The sequence below is a fragment of the Protopterus annectens genome, chromosome 12.part0 (assembly GCF_019279795.1).
Source record: "Protopterus annectens isolate FY-2018-M chromosome 12.part0, PAN1.0, whole genome shotgun sequence".
Classification (NCBI taxonomy): Eukaryota; Metazoa; Chordata; order Ceratodontiformes; family Protopteridae; genus Protopterus; species Protopterus annectens.
Window position 1 is genome coordinate 885,653,618 of NC_056746.1, and position 27,537 is coordinate 885,681,154.

General features: G+C 43.4%; 1 protein-coding gene across 6 annotated transcripts in view; it reads left to right on the top strand.

Annotated features, from left to right (window-relative positions):
• Positions 1-27,537, top strand: part of ZMYND8 (zinc finger MYND-type containing 8) — a 1,698,999-nt gene that overhangs the window by 866,878 nt on the left and 804,584 nt on the right. For all 6 annotated transcript variants that reach the window (XM_044089914.1, XM_044089913.1, XM_044089918.1 and 3 more), the window contains 2 exons: positions 11,131-11,246; positions 19,032-19,513. In XM_044089914.1, coding sequence (XP_043945849.1) covers positions 11,131-11,246; positions 19,032-19,513 — 598 coding nt within the window. The remainder of the gene's footprint in view (positions 1-11,130; positions 11,247-19,031; positions 19,514-27,537) is intronic.

Genomic DNA, 27,537 nt, shown 5'->3' on the forward strand with positions numbered 1-27,537 from the left:
CTGGCCCTTGTACAAAGTATTCTAACTTTCTGGGGTACACCAGAAATGAAAAGAAATCACACCTGGTACCCTGTCAACAAATTATATTCCTGAGAGCAAGCTTGAATACAACTTCCCAGATGGCCTACCTCACGCCAGAGAAACAAATTCATTTGACAACCTACTTCAAACAAGTGGCCACAAAAACCCTGATATCTGCAAGACAAATACTGCAAGCCTTGGGGTTCATGGGCTCCTGCATTCTTCTAATTCCATATGCAAGACTGCATATGAGGAAACTACAGTGGTATCTGAAAAGCCTATGGTGTCAACATTCTCAAGATCTAGAAGCAATGATTCCTATCATACCATGCCTACGCCTGGAGTTTCTTTGCTGGGCAGAGGCCTGCCACCAAAACAAGGGAATACCTTTCACACCACCCCCTGCTGCCCAAACTCTAGCAACAGACTCATCAGACTATGCATGGGGAGCTCACCTGGCAGGGAAGTACATTCAGGGCAAATGGAGCCCAAGTTAAATGCACCTGCATATCAATCAAAAAGAAATGGTAGATGTACAGAATGCTCTGATAGCCTTCAAGGACCACATTCTTCCAGGACAACTAATGTTAAAGACGGACAACACCACTGTTATGTGGTGCATAAACAAGCAAGAGGGTACACATTCCTACCCCCCTCTGCAGACTAGCCATGGCATTGTGGAACACAGCCTTGAGCTACCAAGTACACCTACAAGTTCAATTCCTGCCAGGAAAATTAAATACACTGGCAGACTAAGCAGAAACCTCATGGACCCACACAAGTGGAAACTGGAACCAAGGATTTTCAACATGTTGACAAGCAAATGGGGGAGCCCAGATCTAGACCTGTTTGCCTCTCCCCAGAACTACCAATTGGACAAATTTTGCACAAGGACTCCCCACAAACAAGCCTGGAAAATGGATGCTCTGTCCTTCAGCTGGAAGAACCTATAAATTTATTCCTTCCTCCCTCTGCCTCTACTCTCCAAAGTATTCCTAAAAATCAAAGAGGACAAGCCAAGGATGATTTTGATTGCTCCAGACTGGCTACGCCAACACTGGTACCCTCTTCTGTGCAGTGTGTCACGGTTATCCACATGGCACCTGCCTCAGACTCCTTCCCTGTTGTCTCAGCAGGCGAACCAGATTCTGCACCCTCAACTTTTAACACTGAACCTTGTAGCCTGGCTAATTAGATAATTTCTCCTTTACCATCCCTCAGTAAACCTGTGATGGATATCATTTTAGAGGCAAGGAGGCCTAGCACTAGAAAATCATATGCTGAAAAATGGAAAAGATTCTGTGCCTGGAACCAATCTCAAGGGATGAGCACAGCAGCGCCCAGTTTACCTTCGATTTTATAATACTTAACTGAGATGCTTCCCAAGTGCCTGTCTTTTTCCTCCATTAAAATCCACGCCTCAGCCATTTCAGCTCATTATAACACAGAACCCCCCCCCTTCTCTCATCCACTGCTCAAGCAGTTCCTCAGAGGGGCCAAAAATTTGAGACCACCCAGGAGAGCTCCAACCCCAGCCTGAGACCTTAACTTTATTTTGGAGAAACTCACTCTACCTCCTTTCGAGCCAGCTGCTACTGCAGACTTAAAATTTATTTCTTGGAAAACAGCTTTCCTTTTAGCAATCACTTCAGCTAGAAGGGTATCTGAATTACAGGCCCTTATGGCAGTGGAGCCTTTCATCATCTTTCATGCGGACAGGGTGTCCCTCAGAACCAATCCATCCTTTATGCCCAAGGTGGTATCCAGTGTGGCTCTTAATCAGTCCATTCATTTGCTAACCTTCTTTCCCAATCCACAGAACAATTTTACTTGGACAGGACTAAACCTCAAAGGAAATCTGAACAACTGCTGGTGGCATTTGCTGCAGGGCAGAGGGGAAGGCTATTTCAAAGCAAACCATTTCTAAATGGATAGGTCGTTGCATTCATTTCTGCTATAAGCACCATGGAAAACCTATTCCCCAGGGGATCAGACCTCACTCTATCAGGACTGCATCTACCTCTACAGCCTTTCTCAGAGGTGTCCCTACCAGGGACATCCTAGAAGCTGCTACCTGGAGTTCTGTACATACTTTCACCAAGCATTATTTGCCAATTTTCTCTAAATCCAGAGCTGGCTTTTCCACTGCAGTCTTCTGGGCCTTATATCTGGTCCTAATGCTATCTAAATTCCTCCTCCCAACCATAACTTTGGGAATCTACCCAAATGTAATGACTGCAACAGTGAAACACGAAGAACGTAGTACAGTTGTGTACACTTACTATAAATGTAGATGTTCGAATGTATTCACTGTTGCAGTCCTGGTTACGTTCCCTCCAGCCCCCTAACGTCTTTTGGCTGTACCTCTACTTTCCTTTACTATGCTTAAAAGCCTTTTTGGTGTATTTGCTTTTTTGTTGGAGGTATATCATTGTACTTTTATATTTAAGTGCTTCCCATTTGGGGGGGGCACCTTACATCTGGGGCAAGAAAAACTGATGTAATGGCATTGGCTGCATGTTTTATACCCGTGATGAACTGACGTCATGGAAGAACCGACGTAGGACCCAAGACTTTGTTAATCAGGCCAACTGAGGGCTACCTGCAAGCAGATAACCCAAATGTAATGACTGCAACAGTGAATACACTCGACCGTCTACATTTATGGTAAGTGTACACAACTGTACTTTCTTCTTGTTTCACTGTTGCAGTCATCACCTGTGGGTTATCCCTGCTGTGGTAGCCCTTGGCCGGCCCGAATACCAGAGTTATTGTTTTTTGCATTGGCTGCTGTCGCCTATAGTCGGACGTCAGGTCGTCAGTGCTATAAAGCAAGGCGGCCAGTGTAGTTGCATCAGTCTTTCTTGCCCTGTAGCCTGTAGCAGAAGCAGTTCGTTCGAGTGCTGGTCTGTTGCTACCAGAAGTTGAATTTCAGCTGAAAACATCTAAAGCTAAGTACCCCGTTGGGGATGCTTTTTCCTTGTACTAACCGATGTCTGAAAAAGTTAACAATTGTCTCGCCTATGGAAAGCAGATCCCACTCTGAGACTTACATTCTTACTGCGTCACTTGTTTAGCCCAGACCACGACGTCCCCCATTGCTGTTTTTTTGCCCTCTTTAATGTGAGAACCATTCGCAGTAGAGCTCTTTTTGTAGACAGTTATTTTTGTGTTCTGTCTTCACATTCCGATATGGCGTCCATCAGCCAACAATCTGTGGACATTCTGAAAAACATAGAGATGATACTAGAGACCACACAATGTCAAGCCTTTTGACGATGCTACATCGATGCAGGTAGTCAGTTCTCCGGAATTCAATGAGATGCTTTCGCAGACCCTGATGCCAGATTCAGTATCTACGCAGGCCTCTACCGAGACCCTTTCGGAGTCTGGTATGCCACAGAAATAGTCTTTGTCTTCCGAGCCTTTGGCTGACTCTGCCTCGGTTGGGTCCAGAGCCTTTACACAGGCACCGTCTTCAGAGGAGGCCTTTCACACTACCGATACTAGACAAAAAACGATGTCTTCACATCTGACTACTGTGTCTCTCTCACCGACGGATTCTCTTAGACCTAGAAGCCAGGCCACTACTAGGAAATCTGCTTTTAGCCACCATCTTGCTACTGCTCCACCACCCTAAGCACAAATGCTTAAAGTGCCAGAGGATCTCATCTCCCTTATCCGGGGCAGTCAGGACACTTCTTCTAAAAGGAAAAGGCACCCTTCTCCAGATATTCTGACAGAACAGTTTTTGAAGAGGAACAGCATCCATGAATTGCTTATGAGGATTCAGATGCAGAGGAATCCATCCATTCTGCATCTCCTCCAGAGGACCTTTCCTTTGGGGAAACCCTTCACTCCCTCATGGAACATTTCCAATGGGAATCTCATGACTTCACACAAAAAGACTTAGAGAGTTTCTGGACTTGTCCCAACACAGACTCCTGGCCATCCCCCCTGTTTTAGAAGTGGTGGATGATGTTTTCCATGAGTCCAGCTTAGCCCCTGACTCCCTCCCTCCTGCTCCCAGTAACCCTGACAGGTACTATAGTGTACCGTATTCTCACAAATACCTGTACAGAAATCCTGCTGCAGACCCGGAGGTCATTACACCGGGACCTAAAGGAGCTAAGACTTGTTCTGCCAAGAATTCTCTTCCTTCTGACAAGGACTCCAGAGCTCTGGACAGATGGGGTAAAAAAGTATACACCTCTGTAACCTTGTCGGTCAGAGCACTCAAGTGTCAGTTCCATATGTTAAAATATCAACAACACACTTTGGAACTATTAAAACAGAATATTGCTACCTTTCCTGGCTGTGCCAATTCAAAAGACTTAGTAGATTTACTTTGTCAAGTGGCAAAACACTCATTACAATGTGGATATGATGCCCTAGAAGCCTCTAGCAGGGCAGCAGTGACAAGATCTGTTATTAGGAGACATGCTTAGCTGAAGGAACAACCTCTCCCTGATCATGTCAAGTCTAAACTTATTGATGCACCCCTAGATAACTGGTGCTTGTTTGTGTAAAAGCAGAAGAGGTGTTTAACAAAACAAAATCTATGCAAACAGTAAAAGATTTCTTTCAAGTTCAACCTCCCAGATTCAGCAGGAACTTTCCCTCTAATCACTGAGACTTCCCTGCGCCTAGCAAATAGGGCCAAGGTAAGCCCTGTAGGGACAGCCCCTCCAGGCCCCTATCCCAGGGCCAGCAGAGAAACAAACAATGGACCACTTCCATCTTTAAGGCAGGGAGTTCTAAGCCAGCCTTTTTATGGCAAACACTCACAATGACTCCACCCCCTGCCCTTCCTTCACTCACCAAAAACTAGGAGGAAGGCTCTCCCTCTTCAAAGACAATTGGCTTTCTGTAACAAAGTACCAATGGGTCTTAAAGATCATTTCTCAGGGATACAAATTCTCTTTCAGCGAACTCCCATTTCCAAGAGGGTACCCAGACATACCTCCAAATTAGAGGGCAGAGGCATTGAAACAGGTCCAGACTCTCATATAACAGGGGGCCATAAATCCTGTCCCCTCAGATAAAACAGGCAAAGGCTTTTATTCCAGACTATTTCTTGTTCCCAGAAAAGAGGGCACTTGGGGCCCCATCCTGGATCTATCCATTCTGAACATCTCTCTGGTGGTCCCCAGATTCAAAATGCTAACTTTGCAGCAGCTGCTGCCTATGTTTGCAAAAAATGCCTGGCTAGTGACCCTAGACCTAAAAGATGCCTACCTCCACATACCCATCAGGGAATCATGCAGAAAATTCCTGTGCTTCAGAGCAAGCTCACAACATTTTCAATTCTCTGCGCTGCCCTTTGGCGTATCTCCTGCTCCCAGCTGCCCCAGCCATAGCATTCTGCAGACAGAGAAGTATACAGATTTACCTTTACCTGGACGACTGCCTCATTCAGGCAGAGTGCAAAGAAAAGCTGCTCCAGGATCTTCTCTGTCATATCTTTCCTAACCTCCCTGGGGTTCACCATCAATGAGAAGAAATAAAAACAAAACCCCATCAGGAAGATCATTTTCTTGGGAGCTGTGCTAGACACTGTGGCTTATTTTAAGCTATCATGGCCATGAAGCATCCTCCATTTGTGACCAAGCTGTCTCAAGCCATACCACAAAAGCAAACCTTAGATTCTTCCTCCTCTGAAGTGGACCCTGAACCAGATTATGATCATTCTCTGGATTACTCTTCACAACTCCACTGTCCTGAGAAAGTGCCCTCTGATGAAGGAAAATGTCTTTCACCTGACTCTCCTCTGGAAGAGGCTTCCTTTAGAGAAATCATTCAGAGTATGTTGAGATGCACTGAGTGCAGTCTAGGCAAATCTCAGTGTTATAAAAGAGATAATACAGCTTTCTGAAAATGAGTGCCGAAGCTCCTTTGCCATTTCCCCCAGTCCTCAAAGCTTTCCATGCTTCTTCATTAATACCTTTCAGCCACTTGCTCCTAAAACACAGACAGGTTTTATAAGGTTCCTGATGAACTTAAATACCTGTATAACAATTCTATGGCTGTCCCTGCAGCAGTCTCCCTCTCATTGTATAATCCAAATTGCTTCCCACTGCTAATGCCCTCCCTTCCTACAAGGACAGCAGGGCCACAGATAGGTGTGGTAAGGAAGTTTACACCTCCTCCACTTCAGCTTTCAAAGCTGTTAATTACCAAATGCAAGTGACTACATACCTGCTTTCTGTGTTAGTTTCTCTGCATAAGGTCATATCAGAACCTCAGCCATATGATTCTAAACAGCAATTGGAGACCCTTCTGTCCCAAACAACACAAATAGGCTGGCATAGCATCAAATGCAGTTATGCAGTGGACACTATGTCTAGGACTGTTGACACTTGCTTAGTGATCTGACAGTATGCATGGCTATGGGGTCAACCCATCTCTGAAGACTTTGTATACAAACTCTTGGATTCACCCTTGGATAATGACCTTTTGTTTGGACCACAAGCGGGCAATTTTTTCAAAACTGTGCAAGAGCAGGCAATACTATGAAAAACTGCAGGCAAATTCTCCTCTCTACAGTTTCAAGGTACCATAGGAAATAGCCATCCAAATCCACTTCCTTCATTAAAAGGGACCCTAGGCCTTCTCTCAAACATAGAAAAGTGCCTAGGAAAAGATTTTCTGACAAATCACAGTCAGACTCCCCTTCAGGGAGGCCTCCCTTTGGGGGGAAAACCTTGTGACTATCTTTCATTTTTTTTTCCAAAGTGCTTTTGTCGCTGTCATTTGTCCAAGGTACTAAAGGTTTAACTTCCTAAGAGTGTACGTCTGACACATGACCTCAACACGTGCATTGGGGTTATAAAAGACTGACATATGCATGAGATCCTCTGACTGTCTCCGAGCTAGCAGCCTGAAGACTACTGAGAGAGGAAACTGGTTAGCTTGGAGGGATGTAGCTAGAAAAAGTAGTAAACTTCCCCAAGGAATCATGTATGCATATGTGTGATCCAAAAGCAAGAGAACAGAGGGGAAGGAGGGGAGGGAAGGAAGGAATACTGCAACAGTGATCAGTAGGACATCTACTGTTATTGCAAGTTCTTACATAACTGTACTATGGCCTAACTGAAATCACTGTTGCAGTATTCATCACAGATGGATGATTCCCAGAGCTGAAGAGAGAAGGGCAGGGTGTGGCTGGCTAGAGAGAATAGGATAAACTGTTCAGGAGATCAGAGAGCACAGATCTAGCAAAAGCCGTCCTAGTCCTGGAGAAGGCATCAGTCTTGTAGTGCTTGGTGAAGGTGTGCACAGAGGACCAAGTGGCCATTTCTAAGATGGAATTTGGCATAAACCCCTTTGTGGAAACCACCAGAGGAGGCAACCGCCTGAATTGAATATGACTTGAAGGAGGGCATGAACTTATATTGCAGGTAGCAGAAAGGGAGATCTTTGGATATCCAGGTTGCAATGGCTTGCTTTGAGACTGGTTGGCCACAGCTTGGCATCCATGAAAGAAACAAATAGTTGGTCAGTTTTTTCTGATTGTCTTAGTTTTGTCCAACTAGAACCTCAGCTGCCTGTGAATTTCAAAGGAATGTAAGATACTTTCCTCCTTATTTTGAGGATTAAGAAAGAAACCAGGTAGGTGAATGATTTTGAGGGATAGCTCATTCACAACCTTAAGTCTGAAAGAAGAATTAGTCCTAAGCGTTACTCTATACTTGTTGAGAAGGGTGGAGTAGCCATGCCTGCCTGCAGTTCAGACATCCTGCAAGCAGAAGTTAGAGCTAGTGGAAGGACAATTTTTCATGTGTAGAATTTTAAGATATCAGTGTGTCTGGCTCAAAGGGGGTAGAGTGAGTTTTTAAGAATAAAATTAAGAACCCATGGTGAGATCAGTTTCTAAGGAGCCTTAAGGTGTAGGACTCCTTTCAGAAAGAGCTTTACCTTTGCTCTGGACGTAAGAGAACAGTCTTGAGGTAAAGAGGCACTGATGGCTGACAAAGGTGCTTTAATGGGTGAATAAGCCAACCAAAAATGCAGATGCTCACAGTGAAACTAATGTGTGGTGCGAATATCTGGTAAGAATGGTTCCAGTCTGTGCTTATCACCAAATGGAGAATCTTTTCCACTTGGATATGTATGGTTTCCGGGTATTGGTTGTCCTGACCTCCTTTAAAATCTGTGTCACCTCCTGTGAAAATAAGTGTCTTTTAGGGATTAGAACCCAGTCATCCACAGAGTGAGACTGTGAGAGGCTAGGTTGGGGTGTAGAAGCCGACCCTTCTGTTGGGTGATTAGGTTTGGTTGTATTGAAATTTTCAGTCATTTCCCTTTGATAAATGGAACAGGATGTGAAGCCAATGTTGTCTTGGCCAGAAAGGGGCCAGGAGGAGCATCAGTTTTGGAGTGTCCTTTTGCAGTTTTAGGAGGACCCTTGGAATATGTGGCATTGAAAGATAGGCGTATAGGAACCTCCCTGTTCACTGGAGGGAGAAGGTGTCTGTCTTCCAGGCCTGAGTTAATGGGGCCCTGGTACAGATTAGAGGGAGCTGGTGATACTCTGGAGATACAAAGAGGTCTATCTGTGGAGTTGTCCAGCGGTGTATGATTGCTTTGAAGACTTGTCTGTTCAGGGCCCATTCATGGAGGTGCATGAGGTCTCTGCTTAATGATTCTGCCTACACATTCTGTATTGAAAGAATGTAAGCTGCTGTGAGGGTCATTTCCAGTTGAGTGACCATCTGCCAAACCTTTTGTGCCATCCTGCACAAGTGTAATACTTTGTGCCTCCTTATTTATGTACCACATCACTGTGGCATTGTCTGTGCACACCAAGAGAGTGCCTGGTTTCCAAAGGTGGCAAAGTCTGCAGAAGGGCCCTTATTTCTTTTAGTTGATATATTCCTTCAGGAGAAAGGGTGGTCATGCCTCCTGTAGTTTGTGGGAGCCTGTCCAAGCCACCCAAGCCCTGTCTGAGGCACTGGCATGAAGAATTTGGTTGTGAGGGACTGGGGTGAATGCAAGGCCTAGGATGAGACACCTGTTTCTCCAACCAAATGAGTTTCTTTTTGATGCAGGGCAACAGAGAGAGAGAGATCAGGGTGTCAGGGGATGTGAGTATTGGGCCCACACTGATTTCAGATACCACTGAATTTTTCTTATGTAGCCTGGTCAGTGAGATCAGTGGGATAGAGACAGCCATGAACCTCAGAGCCCTGAGGATGTTCCATGCAATGCAGTAAATCATCGAGCAGTGGGTTTGGAAACAACTTACCAGGCTTTGGACATTTTCTGAGGAAGGGAGGTCTGCATTATGCTTTTATTTAACCTGCAACCCAGTAAGACTTAAGTCCTGAATAGGAGAGAGATGAGATTGATGGTGAATCCCTAGGTTGGTTAAGAACCATACTGTGAAGTGTGGGTGCTTGAAGAGGGTCTCTGTAGACAAGAACTGAATCAAAAGGTTGTCCAGGTAGGGAAAATTTGAATTCCCTGAGTGAGATAGAAGGCTACCACTCTGGGGCAGTCAGAAGACCAAAGGGCAAAGCAATTAATTGAAAATTAGAAGAGCCAGAGAACCTGAGGAATCTCCTGCAAGACAGACAGATAGAGATGTGAAGATGAGCATCCTTGAGATCTAGGGACACTAGAAATGCCTGATGCAGAATAAAGGGCAGGAGGGTGTGTAGCAAAAGCATTTAAGGTAGGCACTTTCAGGAAGGTGTTTAGCAGGGAAAAGTCCAGGATGAACCTCCATTGCCCTTCCATCCTTGGAAGAAGAAAGATCTTTGCATAAAACCCTTTTCCTATGAAGGATGGAGGTGGTTCTTCTGTGGTGCCCTGTGCCAGCAAGTACTGAATAATGGGACCGATCAAGGGAAGCTGGTTGGTTGGGAATCCCTTTCATGGAGGGAACACTTTGCCAAGACATGGTGTAGCCTTCTTTGATGATGGCGACAATTGAATTGTCTGTAGTTACCACCTATCAGAAGTGAAGGGAAGGTCTTTTTGATAGGGGGATGGAGGGAGGGGGTTGGGGTTAGGGGGAGAGAAAATGACAGTCACCTGCATTTAGACTGGCTGTGAGATAATCAGAAGCAAGTCCGGAATCTCCTGGCAGGATGCCAGCGACAAAACTCATCTGTCATGAACATTGCAACAGTGATTTCAGTTAGGACATCTTAAGTGTCAGAATTGTGATCCATGTTTTAGCAAAGAAAAGTGCCTGATAAGCAGGTAACCTAGTCCTGAAGATTCAACGAATCAGCTGATAAATCTTTACCTCAAAATTGGAAAATTCGTAAGTGACAATTCCCCCAAAGCCACATGTCCAAGTCCCTTACAGCACTCAAATCCAGAGCTCCTGAACTCGATCAGTCTGCCAACCTCAGCCTCATAGGTAGCTGGGATTTTCTCGCTGCCAGCCTGAATGCAGGTCATATGATCCACGTTTGGTCTTTGGTACTGCTGGCTTCTCTAATCATTGTCAGATAAGTGCCCCATTGGGGAACCATTTTTTTAATTTCAGAGCTGTAGTTTAAAATTGTTAGATGTCATATAGGAGGGGTAAGGGCAAATGAGGTAGGCAGATTTTGTATAAGGACTTGCATACCAGGTGTCTTTTTTTGTCTAGGTCCAGAACACAGTCACAAATCCTGCTTTGTTAGTCATTCATTCCAAAAACCCTTAGGCCTAGACTGTCTACTCTCAACTCCTTCCTCGAGACCTAGCATCTTAAGTGCGTGGCCTAGTCCAAGATGGCTGACTCCACATCCTCTGATGTCTCTCTTCCGCCAAAGAAAAAGCTAGAGAGGCCTTGAATGGATCAGCAGAACAACATTTCTGGCTCTGATATACCTGCTGAGGTTACAGAACTCATGATACATCAGACTTCTACTCAGTTGCCCACTACCGAGACCTTGTCAGCGGCTGGATTTGATAAAAAGAGGGCGACAGGGCTGGAATAGTTTATCCATTTACTTATGCAATTATTTGTCAATCTCTGTATAGGTTTGTGATCACTATTCTGTATGTGGTTGGAATTTAAAACATTTATGTGTTATTTGAAAGTCTTAGTGGCACCTTAACTAATTATGTAGTTGTTTATAATGACTACTGTACTGTGATTTTTTGCAGAGTAATCCTCACCCACTTGTTTGGGCGAAACTGAAAGGCTTCCCATTCTGGCCTGCTAAAGCCTTAAGGGACAAGGATGGGCAGGTTGATGCACGGTTCTTTGGACAACATGACAGGTGAGTAGTCCATTTATTTTGGGGAGGGGGGGGTTGTGTTCTTATTGATTGAATGTGGTGTTTGTAATACTGAGGTTTTTGTTAAACCAGTGCACTGGTAGTACATTAATGACATATCTAGAAAAGCAACTTCACATGAAATACTTTAGTAAAAATGTATCAACTATAACTGGAAAAAGAAAAGGTGCTGTACCAGTAAACACACATCAGAAATGGTACACTGAGGCTGCATTTATACACAGCAAATTTATTTCTCGACGTAATAGAAAACACTGGAACTTTTTAACTTAAGGCTTGTCTTAATTTATTACAGGTCTCTTTAGGCTTCCTCTTTGTGCTAATGTTATTTCTGTCATGATTACTCACCTTTCTACTACGTGTTTGTACTGCAGCATTTTATAAATGTACCTTCACTTGTGTAGTTTAGATGGAATTTTTTAGTACTCTATTACATAACCGTATTATTACTGCAGTAATGTTAGAAGTGTACTACTTTCTTTGGATACTGCCACTTTACTTCATAGACTAGATGATGTCTGCATTAGATTGTCTCTCTTACCTGGTTATCGGATTTTAATTGGTTATGAACCTTTGATTAGTGGTCATACCTCTTAACTGTCCAGATTTTAACCTAATCATTTTGGTCTGTTCCTCATAAAATTTGTGGTGATCTGGCAAATCAGTAAGATTGAAGTCACTAAATAACGACATACATTTGAATTTGAGTTCAAATTCTTCAGAAATCGCATGCTAATATAAATTGTTATTCTAGATACTTTCTAAGCTTACAAAAGCAATATTTAAAATCTGTCTGTATTTTGAGGCATTTGTCCTCTTATTATTTTAAGCTGTGTCTAGATTTTTTGTGATTAGAGGTTGAGAGGTATATTAGTATCTGTATAACACTAGGTGGATGAAACATACGCTGACTGCATATTTTGCCTCCATTGAATTGGCCTGTAGCTGGCTTCTGGGAATGAGGAGTATGATTTTATCACAGTTCATAACCTTGTTTTCACTGATGGATTTGCCATAACACTTGTGTTCATTGACAGTCCTTTTAGCCATTCATTAGTAATATTTGCAGCTTTACTGCCTCTACTAAATGTAATATGTCTTCGTCTGGAAGTTACAATAACATTCTGTTTATGCCTCCTAAGTGTCCTGGATTTTTAGTTAGAATTCTTAACTTTTATATGTTCATGTATATTACTGAAATTCTTACTGCTCAGTAAGCTACTTCATTTCACATTAATATTTGGATCGAACACATAGTCTGTCGACTCGCACCACCAAATCATCCCCTTGTGGTAGTATATCCCAGTAATCAAGAAAGATTGCCACCAACTCCCCAGGGCATATTCTGAACCCAGTCTATTTTTTCTGTTCTGAAGCATAGCTGTTAAGGTCACTGTAAGGTGTGATCTCCACATTACAAAATGTTTGCTAATTTCAAGTTATTTTTATTTATTAGGACTACACTAGGTCATTGAGTGGCATCTGTTTTTTAATAGTTTTCCTTTCTCCTCTTTTATACAGACTCTTATTCCCATGTAGAGCTTTGCCTAATTGCTGTTCACAATGGATTTGGTTGCATTTACAAAATATTCTGAATTTATCTAGTCTAAACTTAGGGAATATTAGCACCATGCCATATACTTGTCTGGAATGCATAATTTTTTCTGTCCATAAACTGATGCTGTCTAAAGATGGTTTATTCAAACTCATTCTACAAGCTGTATAACAGTGTGAGTATATTAATACATATATGTGCATTCTGCACATAACATCTACAAATACTTCTTTCTCATCTTCATCTGATTTAAAATAGCAACTTTTTTTGCTTGATCAGCTTACAAACTGGGCAGTATTTAAAAACTGTTTTTAGTGTGTATAAATATCTCTGTGTTTGTTCTCGATTTATGGATTTCTTTTTTTTTTTCTTAAGTCATCATTGTTATCTAAAATCCTCATTCAAGTCAAAGAATCATGCCCCATGGTGGTGTTAGTCTGCTAATCTCGTAATCTCCATATAATGGGAGAAGACCTTCCTAAGCTTTCCTCATAGACTTGCCTTCATGAGTACAGACCAAGACACAATTCACTGTTTTAGTTCTTGCTGCACATTGTGCTTATGAACTTGAAGCCTTAGCCTCCCCTGGATGAGATCACAGCAGGCAGTTCTGACTTGGTCTTTTTTGCGTGTGTGGGTCTGATGGCCTCCACCATCTTTAATGCTGTTCACTCACCTGAGCATGTAGGTGCTGCATGAGGCCGAGTTGTCAGTGGCTGCAGAATTGCTGAGTGCTTCTGAATCTACCCCTTACGCTGTGACTTGGGGGGGGGGGGGCAACCCCCCAGTCTAAATATGTATCAGAATTTCCCACAGGAAAGCCCATTACTTCTTGATGGCATTCACCAGTAGGGATGGGATGCCATCTGTGTTGCTTTGCAGTTCAGGGAAAGTGATAGTCCATGAAGAGTGGGAATTTGTGTTATCCATTTGGAGCTATGTGCATTACTTTTGACTTTCATGGCCTTTGAGAGAAAGCTGCTTCAGTGCTTTTGTCAGTTTTGTAGTTCCTGAACAAAGATGACATTCGTTCATAATCATTGGGTTAGAGATAGGGGCATCATTTTCTCATTCTAGATGAAGAAAGTAGGCTGGGGACTACCTAAGCTGCTTTTCAGACATTTACTGAAGCCGAGGACTTGGGAGTTCTTTGTGGCTTGGATCTTGTAATCATGCTGTTACAGTTGGTGAACCGGCTTGAAATACCAACTTCATTTTCTTTTCAAGTTGGTCAGCTTCAGTATGGGCAAGTTTTGCCCCCACACACACACACACACACACACACACACACAAACAGAGCTGCCTTCATTAGGTTGAAGAATCTTTGTAGTGTACTTAGAGCCACTGTACTGGGTCCTTTGTACGAGTGATCTAATCTTTGTTTTGAATGGCAGTTATTCAGTGTTCATATCTTTAATATCAAGCATAAGCTATGCAACACATGATTTGGATTATTACCCCATTGTGCTGATTATGACTTGTCTGGGGTCCACTCCACTTATGCATCAAGTTAGCGGATCTTTCCTGAGAATTTTTTTTTTCTGACTTTATGAAGACTTCTAGTTATCCCTTTTCTCACAAAACCATCTTTGGTTCCAGGTGTTTTCAATAAATATTAACCTTTTTGAGTCTTCCATTTATTTGTAAGGGTATAGAAAAAGTACTTTGTTTCCTGCAAAACAAGATTTAAGCTGCATGCAATCTGTTTGGAATTTTTCAGTCCTGATTTTGGATTAGCCTTACTAAAGTTGTGAATGCCCAACTTATAGTGAAGGATCAACCTTGTTTTTTTACTACCCCCCCCCCCCCCCAATCATACCCAGTGATTTTACTGTTGGCATCTATTTGGTCCATTTATTGTAAGAAAACAATGGCCAGCTTCATGGGCTAAAGGACAGCCCTTGGAGTCCATTTGGTTATGCCTGGCAGTCCCAATTTGCCATCCATTACCTAGGAAGAGTTGGGTAGTAGGAAATGGGCAAGCTTGCTGATCCTTTAGAGTAGCTTACCCTCTTCCCATTTGATGCACCCCCCAACAGCTGCTTCAAACTGTGCCATTGCCATTTCCAGAAGGGAAGGGTTCCTTAGAACACCATGTTTCCCTCATCAGTGCACCATGTCAGCACAGCGTTGTCGGGTTCAAACTCCACTGGATAACACTTAGTTCTTCTGCTGTGTCTCACCCATTTGGCAAGACAGAACTTCATGCCTTCCTACTCATGAAGGGTGTGAAATGGCAGTGACTGCTCTCTCATCATCCCTGGCTGGCTCCTACTGGTACCCAAGCTGCTGTTGGAACTCTGGTCACCTGCACTTGAGTTGTAGTGTAATCTCTGCATACCATAGAGCTGATAAGCATAATTTTTTACTTGTTCTCCTTGATCTCATTGCACATTTTGACATGGCTGATCACATGATCATTTTAGAATGATATGCCTTTCACTGTGGTTCTGTCCTGTGCCCTTCTAGAATGGTTTGCCACTTACGTCCTACGACATTGTCAGAAAGCGGTGTCTGGTGTTAACTCTTCTTCCTACCCCACTTGCCAGAAATGTTCTTAGTGTTTTAGTGTTGCAATAATAACTCCTTGGGATTCCATGTCCTGATGTCAGAGGAAAGAGCATCTGCTTGGCCAACAGGTTGGAATTAAAGTGTGTGGTGTCCAGGTCAGCCAAGGGCTTCCAACAGGTGGGGATTAAAGTGTGTGGTGTCCAGGTCAGCCAAGGGCTTCCACGACTGGAAATCATAATGAGTTATTACTGCAACAGTGAAGACACTCTTAAATCTACATTTATGGTAAGTAGACAACTGAACTTCTTAAACCTGTTGCTTCTTACCCTTTTTGAACAACCTTTCAGAAATCAGATTAGAGGAAGAGGCTAGCATTGTTACAGCTGCACTAAAAGTACATAGCTTTACCTGCTGCCTTTGGAATACATGATGGCCATCATTTCCATGGTGAACTTGTCCATATAACATTCTTCACATGTAACGTAATTGTTTGAAGCTCAGTGTGTCTAGGACTGAGGCACTAGCTGTTCCTTCTACCTTAAGTGAATGATGATGATTTTGTGGTGGTGATAAGATGGAGTTTGTTTCTAGTTTGTGTGATTTGATGTGATCCTTGATGATTGGCAGACCTTTAGTGACCTCATGACAGCTGTTGTCTGACTCTCTGCTTACCATCTTGGGAATATCCCCTGGATCAAGCACTTGATCCTTTCTGAGGGCATTTCAGTGTTCATTCCTTGTTCACTTTGTGTTTGGACCACAGCAGCACCATTTATCTGCAGCTAATTGACATGAAACTTGATTGTCTGCATTTTGTATAGAACGTCAGTCCGCATTTACTTGCTGTTACTTCACTTTAGTGACACATTACTCCCACGTATTGGAGTCTGCCATGGCTGCCTCTGTTTGTGCCCCTCACACCTAAAAGAGCTGATAGTTCTGTACTAGCTGATAAACTGGTATGTGCCATCTGCCCTGCCACTATAGAGCTATTTGAGGTTACAGCTTAAACCTTTTTTATTTGCTTATTAGGTCCTGTACTTGTGGAGGGTAGTACCATAGTAGCTCCAGGAGTTTCACAACTTTTGCTACCGTTAGGAGAGCCCCCAGTCTTGTATTTATTCAAATATTGTTCATTGACATTTGGATTGTTGTTAATCTTATTCCTTCAGACTGTACCTGTTTTTACTTATTTTTAGTTTGTCAGGCATCTGTAGATTCAACTTTTGGTGTATCTTTCTTTAAACCTGTTTCAGATTGTTTAATCCTCCCCACTTCCAAGGCTTCCTGATTGATGGTTCTACTACTTGTACATATTTGTTTGATGGGTATAGGAGCCATTCATTACTGGGCTAGGTGAGAGCCTTGCAGTCCATTTGTTCCAGCCTGGTAAATCTTATTTGGCCCAAATGTTCCCAGCAATAAGAGTCAGGTGGCAGGGATAAGTCAGCTAACCCCATGACTGTCCAGTTAGGAAAGGAGGGGTGTATGTTCTGCAGACATGCACATGCATGTGTAAGCACACACACACTTATGTACTTGTACTCCTGCTGAGCTAAGGAATGAGATGTGTGTGCACATTTATGCACACACACACACACACACACACACACACACACACACACACACACACACACACACACACACACACACACACCTTATTCCTCAGCTCAGCAGGAAACTCTGTGCACAGTGTAGCATAAACAAACTTCAACATTACAGGTGGACGATACAGCCACCCACCAGCAGGTGTTGCCATTGTTGCACATCTGGTAATCCCCCATTCCCCAAGAATGAGCAAGGTAGTGTTGGCCACTCAGGCTTATCCTTCCCCTTCTTGTGCCTAATATGCCTATGTTGCTGATTGAATGGGGTAGTCTGGACCTAGTCAGGACTTTATCCTCTGCAACAAGGGCAGGAAATCCAGCTTCTGTTTTTATGTATATATAATTTTGTGTTTGTGTACTGTGCTTTGCTTAGCACTTTAGGCACTGTAGTAATTTTAAGCTTAAATCTTCCAAGAGTGAGGTACCTTAAGTAGTAGTCATTTTCAGTTTGAACCTTCCAAGAGTAAGCTGAAGATACTGTCTACCTTCCTCTCTGAGAATGTGCTTCTGTCCCTTTCTTGCTTGGTTCAGCAGGATGTGGTTTCCATTCCATGGCAAGGGGGATTTCTGTACACATTTGTCCCATTCTCCTGAGTCAGCTTAGTTTCACACAGTTTAGTGAATACCAAAGCTTGCATTCTTTAGCCCTTGTGATTGAGAAGGGTGTGGTTTCTGGCTCTCTGATGCATTGTTGCACAAGAAATGCACTTAATTCAAACCTTGGAAACCCCCCAGAGCTGAGGTTACCACCAGCTCTACCTCAGTCTTTAGTACTGAATCATACTTCTTGATCCTACAGCACATTCAGACTAAATTATTCGAGATGATTCAAGCTGCCTTGAAGTTTAACAGCTGATATATGTACTCTTATCAGTTAGTAGAGGTTCTTCGTTTTGGCAGAGAAGTGTCCAGTGCTCATCTCCATCATTATGCTGGTGTTGCTGATTAAATTTGGGCACATGTAAGATGTTGGTGTCTTATCTCATGTCCTAGGTGTGTAATATAGAAATTTCTATGCATGTGATCTTTTGGAGGCCAGAACAAGACAATGTCTAGGGAAGCATTTCTTTGAAGGTGTTCTGCACTTCTGCCTTACCTTGAAGAGCACGAAGAGCACCTCTTCTCCTTGGGACTTGAATTTTATAACCGACAGACCCACCCACCTGCTAGTTTAGTAGCTTTTGAAGTTTTGAAAAGTTGGCTTATTGATGGCTGTCATCTTTGTCTCCAGCATCTTGGATCTTCAGATACTAACTGTAGGGAGTCATAGCTGATTTTTCACACTAGACTGGTGTTCTTAGGCCTGTCTCAGTTTTTCTTCAAAGTGGTGGTGGTGTTCTTGTCATTGAACTAGTCCACTTCTCTGTAGTGTTTCTTTTCTCAGGACAGAAAACTGGGCATAGATTTCCTTCACAGCCTAGATGTGATTTGTCAGTTCAGATTTTACCTAATTCATGTATGTCAGTTTAGGAAGACCAAACAACTGTTGTTTGATAATCAAAGGGAATAGGGCTGGTAGTGGATTACAAACTCTTTTCTTTCGGCATTAGGCAAATAACTGCATATTGGAAAACTGCTGCCAAAAAGCCACATCAGTTCAGCTATGTTTGTTTAACTGGGTAACATGGCAACTACGTGCTACATCAACTGCCACTGTTTTACAGGTGTCTGTCTGCTTTCTACTCATAAGACAGCGGCACTCTGTTGTTTTTTTCTATAATGCTCCCTGTCTGTCCACAGATTACTTCCCCATTCAGTCTGCTAGGTCACCATATTCATGTGTTGACAGAAGTGATGTATTCATGTCATATATCTCAGTTTCTGTAGCTAAAGACTATGGCCAGGTTTGTTTTGATATGTGTGTAGATTAATCAGCTGCTGTATGAATATATGTGGTGTTCATTACATCAAGAACTTCTGTCTGAAATATTTTAAGTTAAGTGACAGTATTAGATAAATAATAACAGGACTAGGTGTTGGTTAAGAGAGTGGTCTGGTGTTGTACCTCAAATCCAGAGATGCAAGTCAATTAAAAGTGTGTAGTAATTACAGAAAAAAATTGTCTTTACATTACCTTTTTTCCCTTCTTCACAGAGCTTGGGTTCCAGTTAATAACTGTTATCTCATGTCAAAAGAAATTCCTTTTTCTGTGAAAAAGACAAAAAGCATATTTAATAGTGCCATGCAGGAGATGGAGATATATGTTGAGAACATTCGCAAAAGATTTGGAGTATTTAATTATGCTCCTTTCAGGACTCCATACACTCCTAATAATCAGTATCAGATGTTGCTGGATCCCAACAATCCAGATTCTGGCACTGCAAAACCAGAGAAGCAAGACAAAATCAAACTGAATTTTGACATGACGGCATCTCCAAAGATTCTAGCAAGCAAATCTGTACTCTCTAGCAGTACAGGCAGAAGAATTTCATTAACTGATAATGCACGTTCCCCTATGAGCACCAACTCATCTGTGCATACTGGTTCAGACCTAGAGCAGGATACAGAGAAGAAAACCACGTCTTGCCAGTTAAGTGCAAGTGAAGAGTCAATGGATTGCCCAGATAAGAGTACAGGTATATCGAATAAATGTCTTATGTGTATTTAAGTACCTCATATGTGACATCAAAAATGTGTGTTTGAATTTCGATCACAAACGCTAAGGAAATATAATTTAGGATCTTGGAGATTGCAGTTATGGTATTAACTTCAGAAGAAGCACTTCACCCTTTAAGGTTAATGTTGAGTTAGTTTAATCTTGTAGAGGACAGATTCCTTTTATTTTAAATATGCTAATTTGTTAAGATTTAAAAACAGTTATGGTGAACATACCTCTAGTTTGTATGAGCATAGTGTAAAATGGAGTGGCCTCTAATGTTGCTTGGTTACTGGACTGCTTATTTCATTTGTATTTACTGATTAAATCTTACTGAGCCAGCGTTCCTTTTAAAGAGGACATACTGTTAATGTTTATAGTTCAGGCATTGGTTTTTCCTGTGATCAGCTAACCGATGGTCTGTTTGTACTTTTCTTCCTGTGTTTCTGCTGCTTGATTCCTGATGTGCTTCTGTCTGTGTAATATGAGTTATGTTCTTTGTGTCTTCCATGCTGCCACCATACTGACAGGATTTCAGAAATAACAAGTGATCAAACTGACTCTGAGATGGTAACCTGGAACACGATCATATAAAACATAAATGGTAGTTGGATCTGGAAATTTGTATTAAAAAAAAAAAAAAAAGATTCCATACTTATTTCTGATGCTAGGAAGACAAATTTGATGATATGTAGATTTTCTTCGTGTTTCACTGTTGCAGTCATCATGTTTGGGTTATCCCTGCCAGGGTAGCCCTCAGCTGGCCCGAATATCAGAGGCTTAGTATTTCTGCGTCTGTTGCTGTTGCTTCAGGACTGACGTCAGGTCATCAGTAGTATAAAGTAAAGCAGACAACACCATTACATCAGTCTTTCTTGCCGTGGAGCCCGAAGCAGAAGCAGTTTGCATGAGTGCTGGTCGGCCACTACCCGAGTTTTGTCTTCCGAACTGAAGCTGAAATCTTCTAAAGCTAAGTACCCCATTGGGGATCCTTTTTTCTTGCACTAGCCGATGTCAGAAAAAGTTAACAATTGTCTCACCTGTGGAAAGCAAATACCACACCAAGACTTTCATTCTTACTGTGTCACTTGCTTAGGCCCTGACCACAATGTCCCCCGCTGTCGCTTCTGTGCTTTGTTCAATGCCAGAACTATACATCATTGGGCCCTAATTGTAGCTAGGTATTTTTGCTTACAGTCCTCAATTTCCGATACGGCTTCCGTAAGCCACCCGACAGCACATCTTCCGAAAAAACATAAAGATAAAGACAGAGACCGACTGCACAGGTCCAAACCTACTGACAATGCTTCCGTTAAGCTAGTCGTCAGTTCTCAGTGAGGTGCTTTCGCAGCCCCGGATGCCCACTTCTGTGGATTCACAGGTCGCTTCCGAAACCCTTTCAGAGTCCGGTATGCCGCAAAACTCTTCGACTAAGGATTCTGTGGTCATCTGTAGCTTGGATGGGTCCGGAGCCACTGAGCAGGTACCGGCTTCCAAGGAAGTCCTTCGCACTACCGATTCTCGACACAGACTACTACTTTCGCGACTACCATTCTTTCAAAAGCTCCTGAGTTTCTTAGGCCCAGGTTACGAACCACACCCAAGAAACCGACAACGCAATCTCAGGCACCTGCTTCCTTGCCTCAGTCTCAAATGCTTAAAATGGCGGAAGACCTTATCATGCTGATCAGGGGAAGCCAAGCTACCCCTTCCAAAAGAAAGAGATCTCTCCCCTGTAGTTTTGTCTGAACAAGAGTCCGATGACTGACGCATCTGAGTATGAACACATGCAACCCCTCACTGCTTATGAGGATTCTGATGCAGAGGATTCCATTTCTTCAGTCTCTCCCCCAGAAGATTTTTCCTTTGGGGAAACCCTGCACACCTTAAGGGAGCATTTCCAATGGGAAAGTCAGGACTACCCTCAGTCTAAAAAGCGACTCTCGGAATTCTTAGATCTTCCACAGCACAGACCCCTGACCATCCCCCTAGTCCTGGATGTCGTGGAGGATGTTTTCCTGGAATCCAGCTTGTCTCCTGACACCCTCCCTCCTGCACCCAAAAAACCAGACCGATATTACAGAGTTACAATTGATTTCCGAACCACTGTGTGAAATGAATAAAGGCACCAGTACTGAAACACGAAGAATTTATTCCAACTCTAGAGTGTAGAGTTGGAATAAATTCTTCGTGTTTCAGTACTGGTGCCTTTATTCATTTCACACAGTGGTTCGGAAATCAATTGTATTTTTGGTTGAACCTGTATTGGTTCTTTTGGAGTGTGTATTCATTGCAGATATTACAGAGTTCCTTACTTGCACAAATTTCTTTTTAAAAATCCTACTGCTGACCCTGAGGTAATGTCTCAAGGGCCTAAAGGAATTAAAGCAATCTCTGCTAAGAATCCCACCCCCTCAGATAGGGATTCCCGAGCACTAGACAGATGGGGTAAAAAAGTGTACACTTCTGTTACTCTTGCTATCAGAGCACTAGATTGTCAGTTCCATATGCTAAAATTTCAGCAACATACCCTGGAACGCCTCAAACAAAAAATGCCTTCCTTTCCTGGTTGTGCAGAATCTAGTTACAAAAGTTAATGCATTCTGCAAGTCGGGTAACTAAACACACCTTGCACTGTGGTTTTGACACCCTAGAAGCTTCTTGCAAGGCAGCAGTCACCGGTTCTGTCCTCAGAAGGCATGCATGGCTTAAGGAACAGCCCTTGCTAGACCATGTTAAATTTAAATTGTTGGATGCCCCCTTGCACAAAGACAACTTATTGGCACTAAGGCAGAAGAGGTCTTAAAAAGGATGGAAGAAAAAGCAAAATCATGCAGGAAATATCTCTGTTTCAGAGCAGGATCTCAGCACTTTCAGTTCTTTGCGCTTCCCTTTGGTTTATCTACTGCTCCCAGCGTTTTCACAAAATGTCTGGCTCCAGCCATTGCCTTTTGCAGGCAAAGGGATATCCAGATTTACCCATACTTAGATGACTGCCTAATTCAGGCAGACAGCCAGAAAAAGCTGCTCAAGCACCTGGCCTTTGTAAAGTCCCTACTAACCTCCCTGGGGTACACAATGAAAAAAGGTCCAAACAGGTACCCACCTAAAGGATTATATTCCTGGGAGCAAGCCTGGACATAGCATCCCAGATGGCATTCCTTACACCCAAAAAGCAAACCTTCCTGACATCCTGCTTCTCTCAACTAGCTACCAGACCCCAACTATCTGCAAGGAAAATACTGCAAGCTCTGGGGTTCATGGCATCTTGCATTCTACTCATTCCATATGCCAGACTGCATATGAGGAAACTTCAGTGGTATCTAAAAAGCCTTTGGTGTCAACACTCTCAAGATCTGAAAACTCTTATATCTATAATACCTTGCCTCAGAAAAGATTTTCTTTGGCAGGCAACAGGATGCTCCCTCAACAAAGGGCTACCTTTCTCACCACCCAGACCATCATCCAAAAAGAGATAATAGCTGTCCAGCATGCCTTGATAGCTTTCAAGCCCCTTCTCTCCCCAGGAGCTCTCCTGATCAGAACAGACAACACAACTAATGTGGTACATCAACAAGCAGGGAGGGACTCAGTCCTACTCTCTATGCAGGCTGGCGATGACCCTATGGCACACAGCCTTTGCCATGCAACTCCACCTGTTAGCACAATTCCTACCAGGCTCTCTCAACTCTCTGGCGGACCACTTAAGCAGAAGTCTTCTGGACCCTCACGAGTGGCAGCTCAACAGAAGAACCTTCGCCCTAATAACTCAAAAAAGGGGCACCCCGAAGGTCGACCTCTTTGCCTCCGACACCAACCATCAGCTCAGGAAGATGTTCATCATGTTTCACTGTTGCAGTCATTACTCTTGGGTTATCCTGCTGGCAGGCTACCCACAGTCGGCTTGAATTCCAAAGTCTTGGTCCGGCGTCAGTTGCTGTTGCCTCTTCCCTGACGTCAGTGCGCCAGGGGTATAAAAGATGCAGCCAACGCCATTTTCTTCAGTCTTTCTTGCCGCACGGTGCCTGAAGCAAAAGCAGTTCGCAAGTGCCGGTCGCCCGACTCCTGAGAGTTTCAAAATTGAATTTCAGATCCAAAGTCTTCATTAAAGCCTTTTTTCTTGCTCCATACCGATGTCAGAAAAAGTTAACAATTGTATTTCTTGTGGGAAGCAAATACCCCATAAGGATTTTCATTCTTACTGTATTCCTTGCCTAGGCCCTGATCACGACATTGCTAGCTGTCGGTTTTGTGCTAGATTTAACCAACGCACTATTAAGCAACGGTACGATTTTGCCTTTCATTACTTTGGCCGAAGATTTAATTATATAATGCCATCAGAACAGCCGACGACCGGAGTTTATAAAAAGTGCAAGGAAAAGGACAGGCATCCGAGGCCCAAAACCGATGATGAGGCCACCGCTAGGCCAGTTGCCGGTTCTCAGTGAGGCGCTTTCACAGCCCCTGACGCCTGCTACCACAGAGCCACAGTCCGCTACTGACTCCCACGTGGAGCCGACTAGGCCTCTGGATACTCAAGGTATTGGAACCTCGGATACTATTCCCTCAGATGGGTCCTGAGCCGCTGAGCAGGCTTCGGCTTCTGAGGGTGTTTTCAGACCTACACAATTATATGTCAAGCCTACCTCAGCTTCAAAGACAAAGACTAAAACGGTTCTAAAGACAAAGAAACAAGTACAGCGTTCTCCTGGACAGACTTCCATGCCCAAGAAACAGATGCTTAAAATGGCCGAAGACCTAATTACTTTGATCAGGGGTTCCCATCCCCTTCCTGGTAAGAGGCCTAGGCAAGAGACAGAATATGACTCTTCTGATCAGGTTTCACTTTCCTCTGACTCCTCTTCTGAACAAGGATACTCTTTTCCTCCCTATGAGGATTCTGATGCTGAAGAATCTATTCCTTCAGCCTCTCCTCCTGAGGATTATTCTTTTGGGGAAACTCTGCATACCATGAGGGAGCATTTTCACTGGGCGAGCCAAGATTATTCAGAATCTAAGAAAAGGCTCAAAGATTTTCTTTTACTACCTCAGCACAGACCTCTTGCTATTCCACCTGTTCTAGACATTGTAGATGATGTATTTTCAGAGTCCGGCCTGTCTCCTGACTCTCTACCCCCTGCACCTGCTAAGCCAGACAGATACTACAGGGTTCCAGACTCTCATAAATTTCAATATAAAAACCCTGCTGCTGACCCAGAAACTATATCTCAGGGTCCCAAAGGGGTCAAGGCTTCCACTGCAAAAAACCCTGTCCCCTCTGATAGGGATTCTAGGGCACTGGACAGATGGGGGAAACATTTTACACTTCTGCTACCTTGGCTGTAAGGGCTTTAAATGGTCAGTTTCATATGCTTAAATATCAGCAATACTTAATGTCACTGCTTAAACAGAAAATGTTGACAAATTCTGAATGTTCTGATAACAAGGAAATGCAGGATTTATTGCATGCAGCTGAACAAGTGGGAAAGCATACTTTGCAATGTGGTTTTTATTCACTGGAGGCCTTTTGCAGGGCCGCTGTTATGGGTTCTGTCATTAGAAGGCATACTTGGTTAAAGGAACAGAATCTGCCTGATCATGTTAAAGCAAAATTATTGGACGCTCCATTACAGCATGATACTTTGTTTGGTGTTAAGGCAGAAGAGGTGTTGAAGAAAATGGAGGATAAAGCGAAATCCATGCAGACAGTTAGGGATTTCCTACAGGTACAGCCACCCAGATTTAGCAGGAACTGGCCTACAAAGAATTGGTCCTTTCCAGTGTCAGACAGGCCACAAAGAGGCAGATACAGATGCCCCAGAGGCAGATCACAGCCCCAAGGCTCATACAGGCCTAAACAATGAGGTGCTTCTACCTCCAAAAGCGGAGAAGACAAATCACAACCATACAGGAAACAGTCCCAATGACTTTCCTCTGCCAGAACCAAGCACTTATCTTTTGGCAGCCCCCTTAGGGGGCAAACTAGCACTTTTTTCACCAAATTGGCACATGATTACCCAGGACAAATGGGTCTTGAACATAGTGTCTCAGGGCTACAGGTTCCACTTTCACACCCTGCCAAGGGCAAAAGGTATGCCAGACCTGCCACACAATCAATGGGCAGAGGCACAAAAACAAGTTTCATCCCTCATGGACATGAGGGCCATTCAGCAAGTACCACAACAAGAGCAGGGACAAGGATTTTACTCGAGACTTTTCCTGGTGCCCAGAAAGGACAAAGCCTGGAGACCAATACTGAACCTGTCTATTCTAAACGCATTTCTGGACGTTCCAAAATTCAAAATGTTGGCTCTGCAGCAGCTACTTGGCAAGAAGGCTTGGCTCGTTACTTTGGACCTAAAAGAGGCATACCTGCATGTCCCAATCAGACAATCTTGCAGAAGATACCTCAGATTCATAGCTGGCTCAATGCATTACCAATTCTCTGCACTGCCCTTTGGCTTATCTACTGCGCCCAGGATCTTCACCAAATGCCTGGCACCAGTAATTGCATTTTGTAGACAAAGAGGAATTCAAATATATCCTTACTTGGACGACTGCCTTATTCAAGCAGAGAACAAAGACATTCTACTACAGCATCTGGCGTTTTTAGAAAGATTACTAATTTGCCTAGGGTACACAGTAAACGAAAAAAAAATCAAAACTAGTACCCTCTCAAGAGATAATATTCCTGGGTGCAAGTTTAAATACAACTGCCCAGATGGCTTATCTCACGCCAGACAAAGACAACTGACTTCTTACTTCAAAATGTTGGCAACAAAGACCCAGTTATCTGCAAGAAAAATTCTGCAGGCTTTGGGCTTCATGGCATCCTGCATTCTGCTAATTCCATATGCCAGACTGCATATAAGGAAACTACAATGGTATCTAAAAAGTGTTTGGACTCAACATTGCCACAGCCCGGAAACATTAATTACCCTCATTCCCTGCCTGCAACAGGAGTTTCGATGGTGGGCACAGGCCTGTCACCACAACAAGGGATAGCCTTTCACTTTACCCACAGCCAGGCAGACACTAACAACGGATGCATCAGATTATGCCTGGGGGCCCACATGGCAGGAAAATTTATTCAGGGCACATGGCCCACAAGCCAGATGCATCTTCATATCAATCAAAAAGAGATGCTAGCTGTTCAGAATGCCCTGACAGCTTTCAAGGATCTACTTCATCCAGGACAACTACTGATAAAGACGGACAATGCTACAGTCATGTGGTACATAAACAAGCAGGGAGGCACACATTCCTACCCCCCCCCCCCCTGCAGACAAGCCATGACTTTGTGGGACACAGCATTGATTTATCAAGTTCACCTGCAAGCACAATTCCTGCCAGGAAAAATAAATACTCTGGCAGACGAACTAAGCAGAAACCTGATTGATCCCCACAAGTGGAAACTGGATCCACAAGTCTTCAGCATGATAACAAGGAAATGGGGGATGCCCAGACATAGATCTATTTGCCTCCCCTCACAACTGCCAACTACAGAAATTCTGCACAAGGATTTACCACAAGCAAGCATGGAAAGTGGATGCCCTATCCTTCAGCTGGAAAAACCTAACAGTATATGCCTTTCCTCCACTGCCTCTCCTCCCCAAGGTACTCCTAAAGGTCAGACAAGAGAAGCCAAAAATGATACTGATTGCCCCAGACTGGCCACGCCAGCACTGGTACCCAATCCTAAAGAACTTGTCTCAAGGTCCAACCTGGACATTGCCTCAAACTTCTCACTTACTGACCCAACAAAACAATCAGATCCTGCACAGCCAAATCAGTACCTTAAATCTGGCAGCATGGCGGATAATGTAGCCATTCAGAACACTCCACTCACCAAAGCTGTAATGGATGTTATCTTGGAGGCCCAGTACCAGAAAATTTTATGCAGAAAAATGGAAGAGATTCTGTGCCTGGAACCAGGAACAAGGAATTGACACGTTTGTACCAAATATTCCTCAGATTTTACAATATTTAACTGAGATGCTGGAC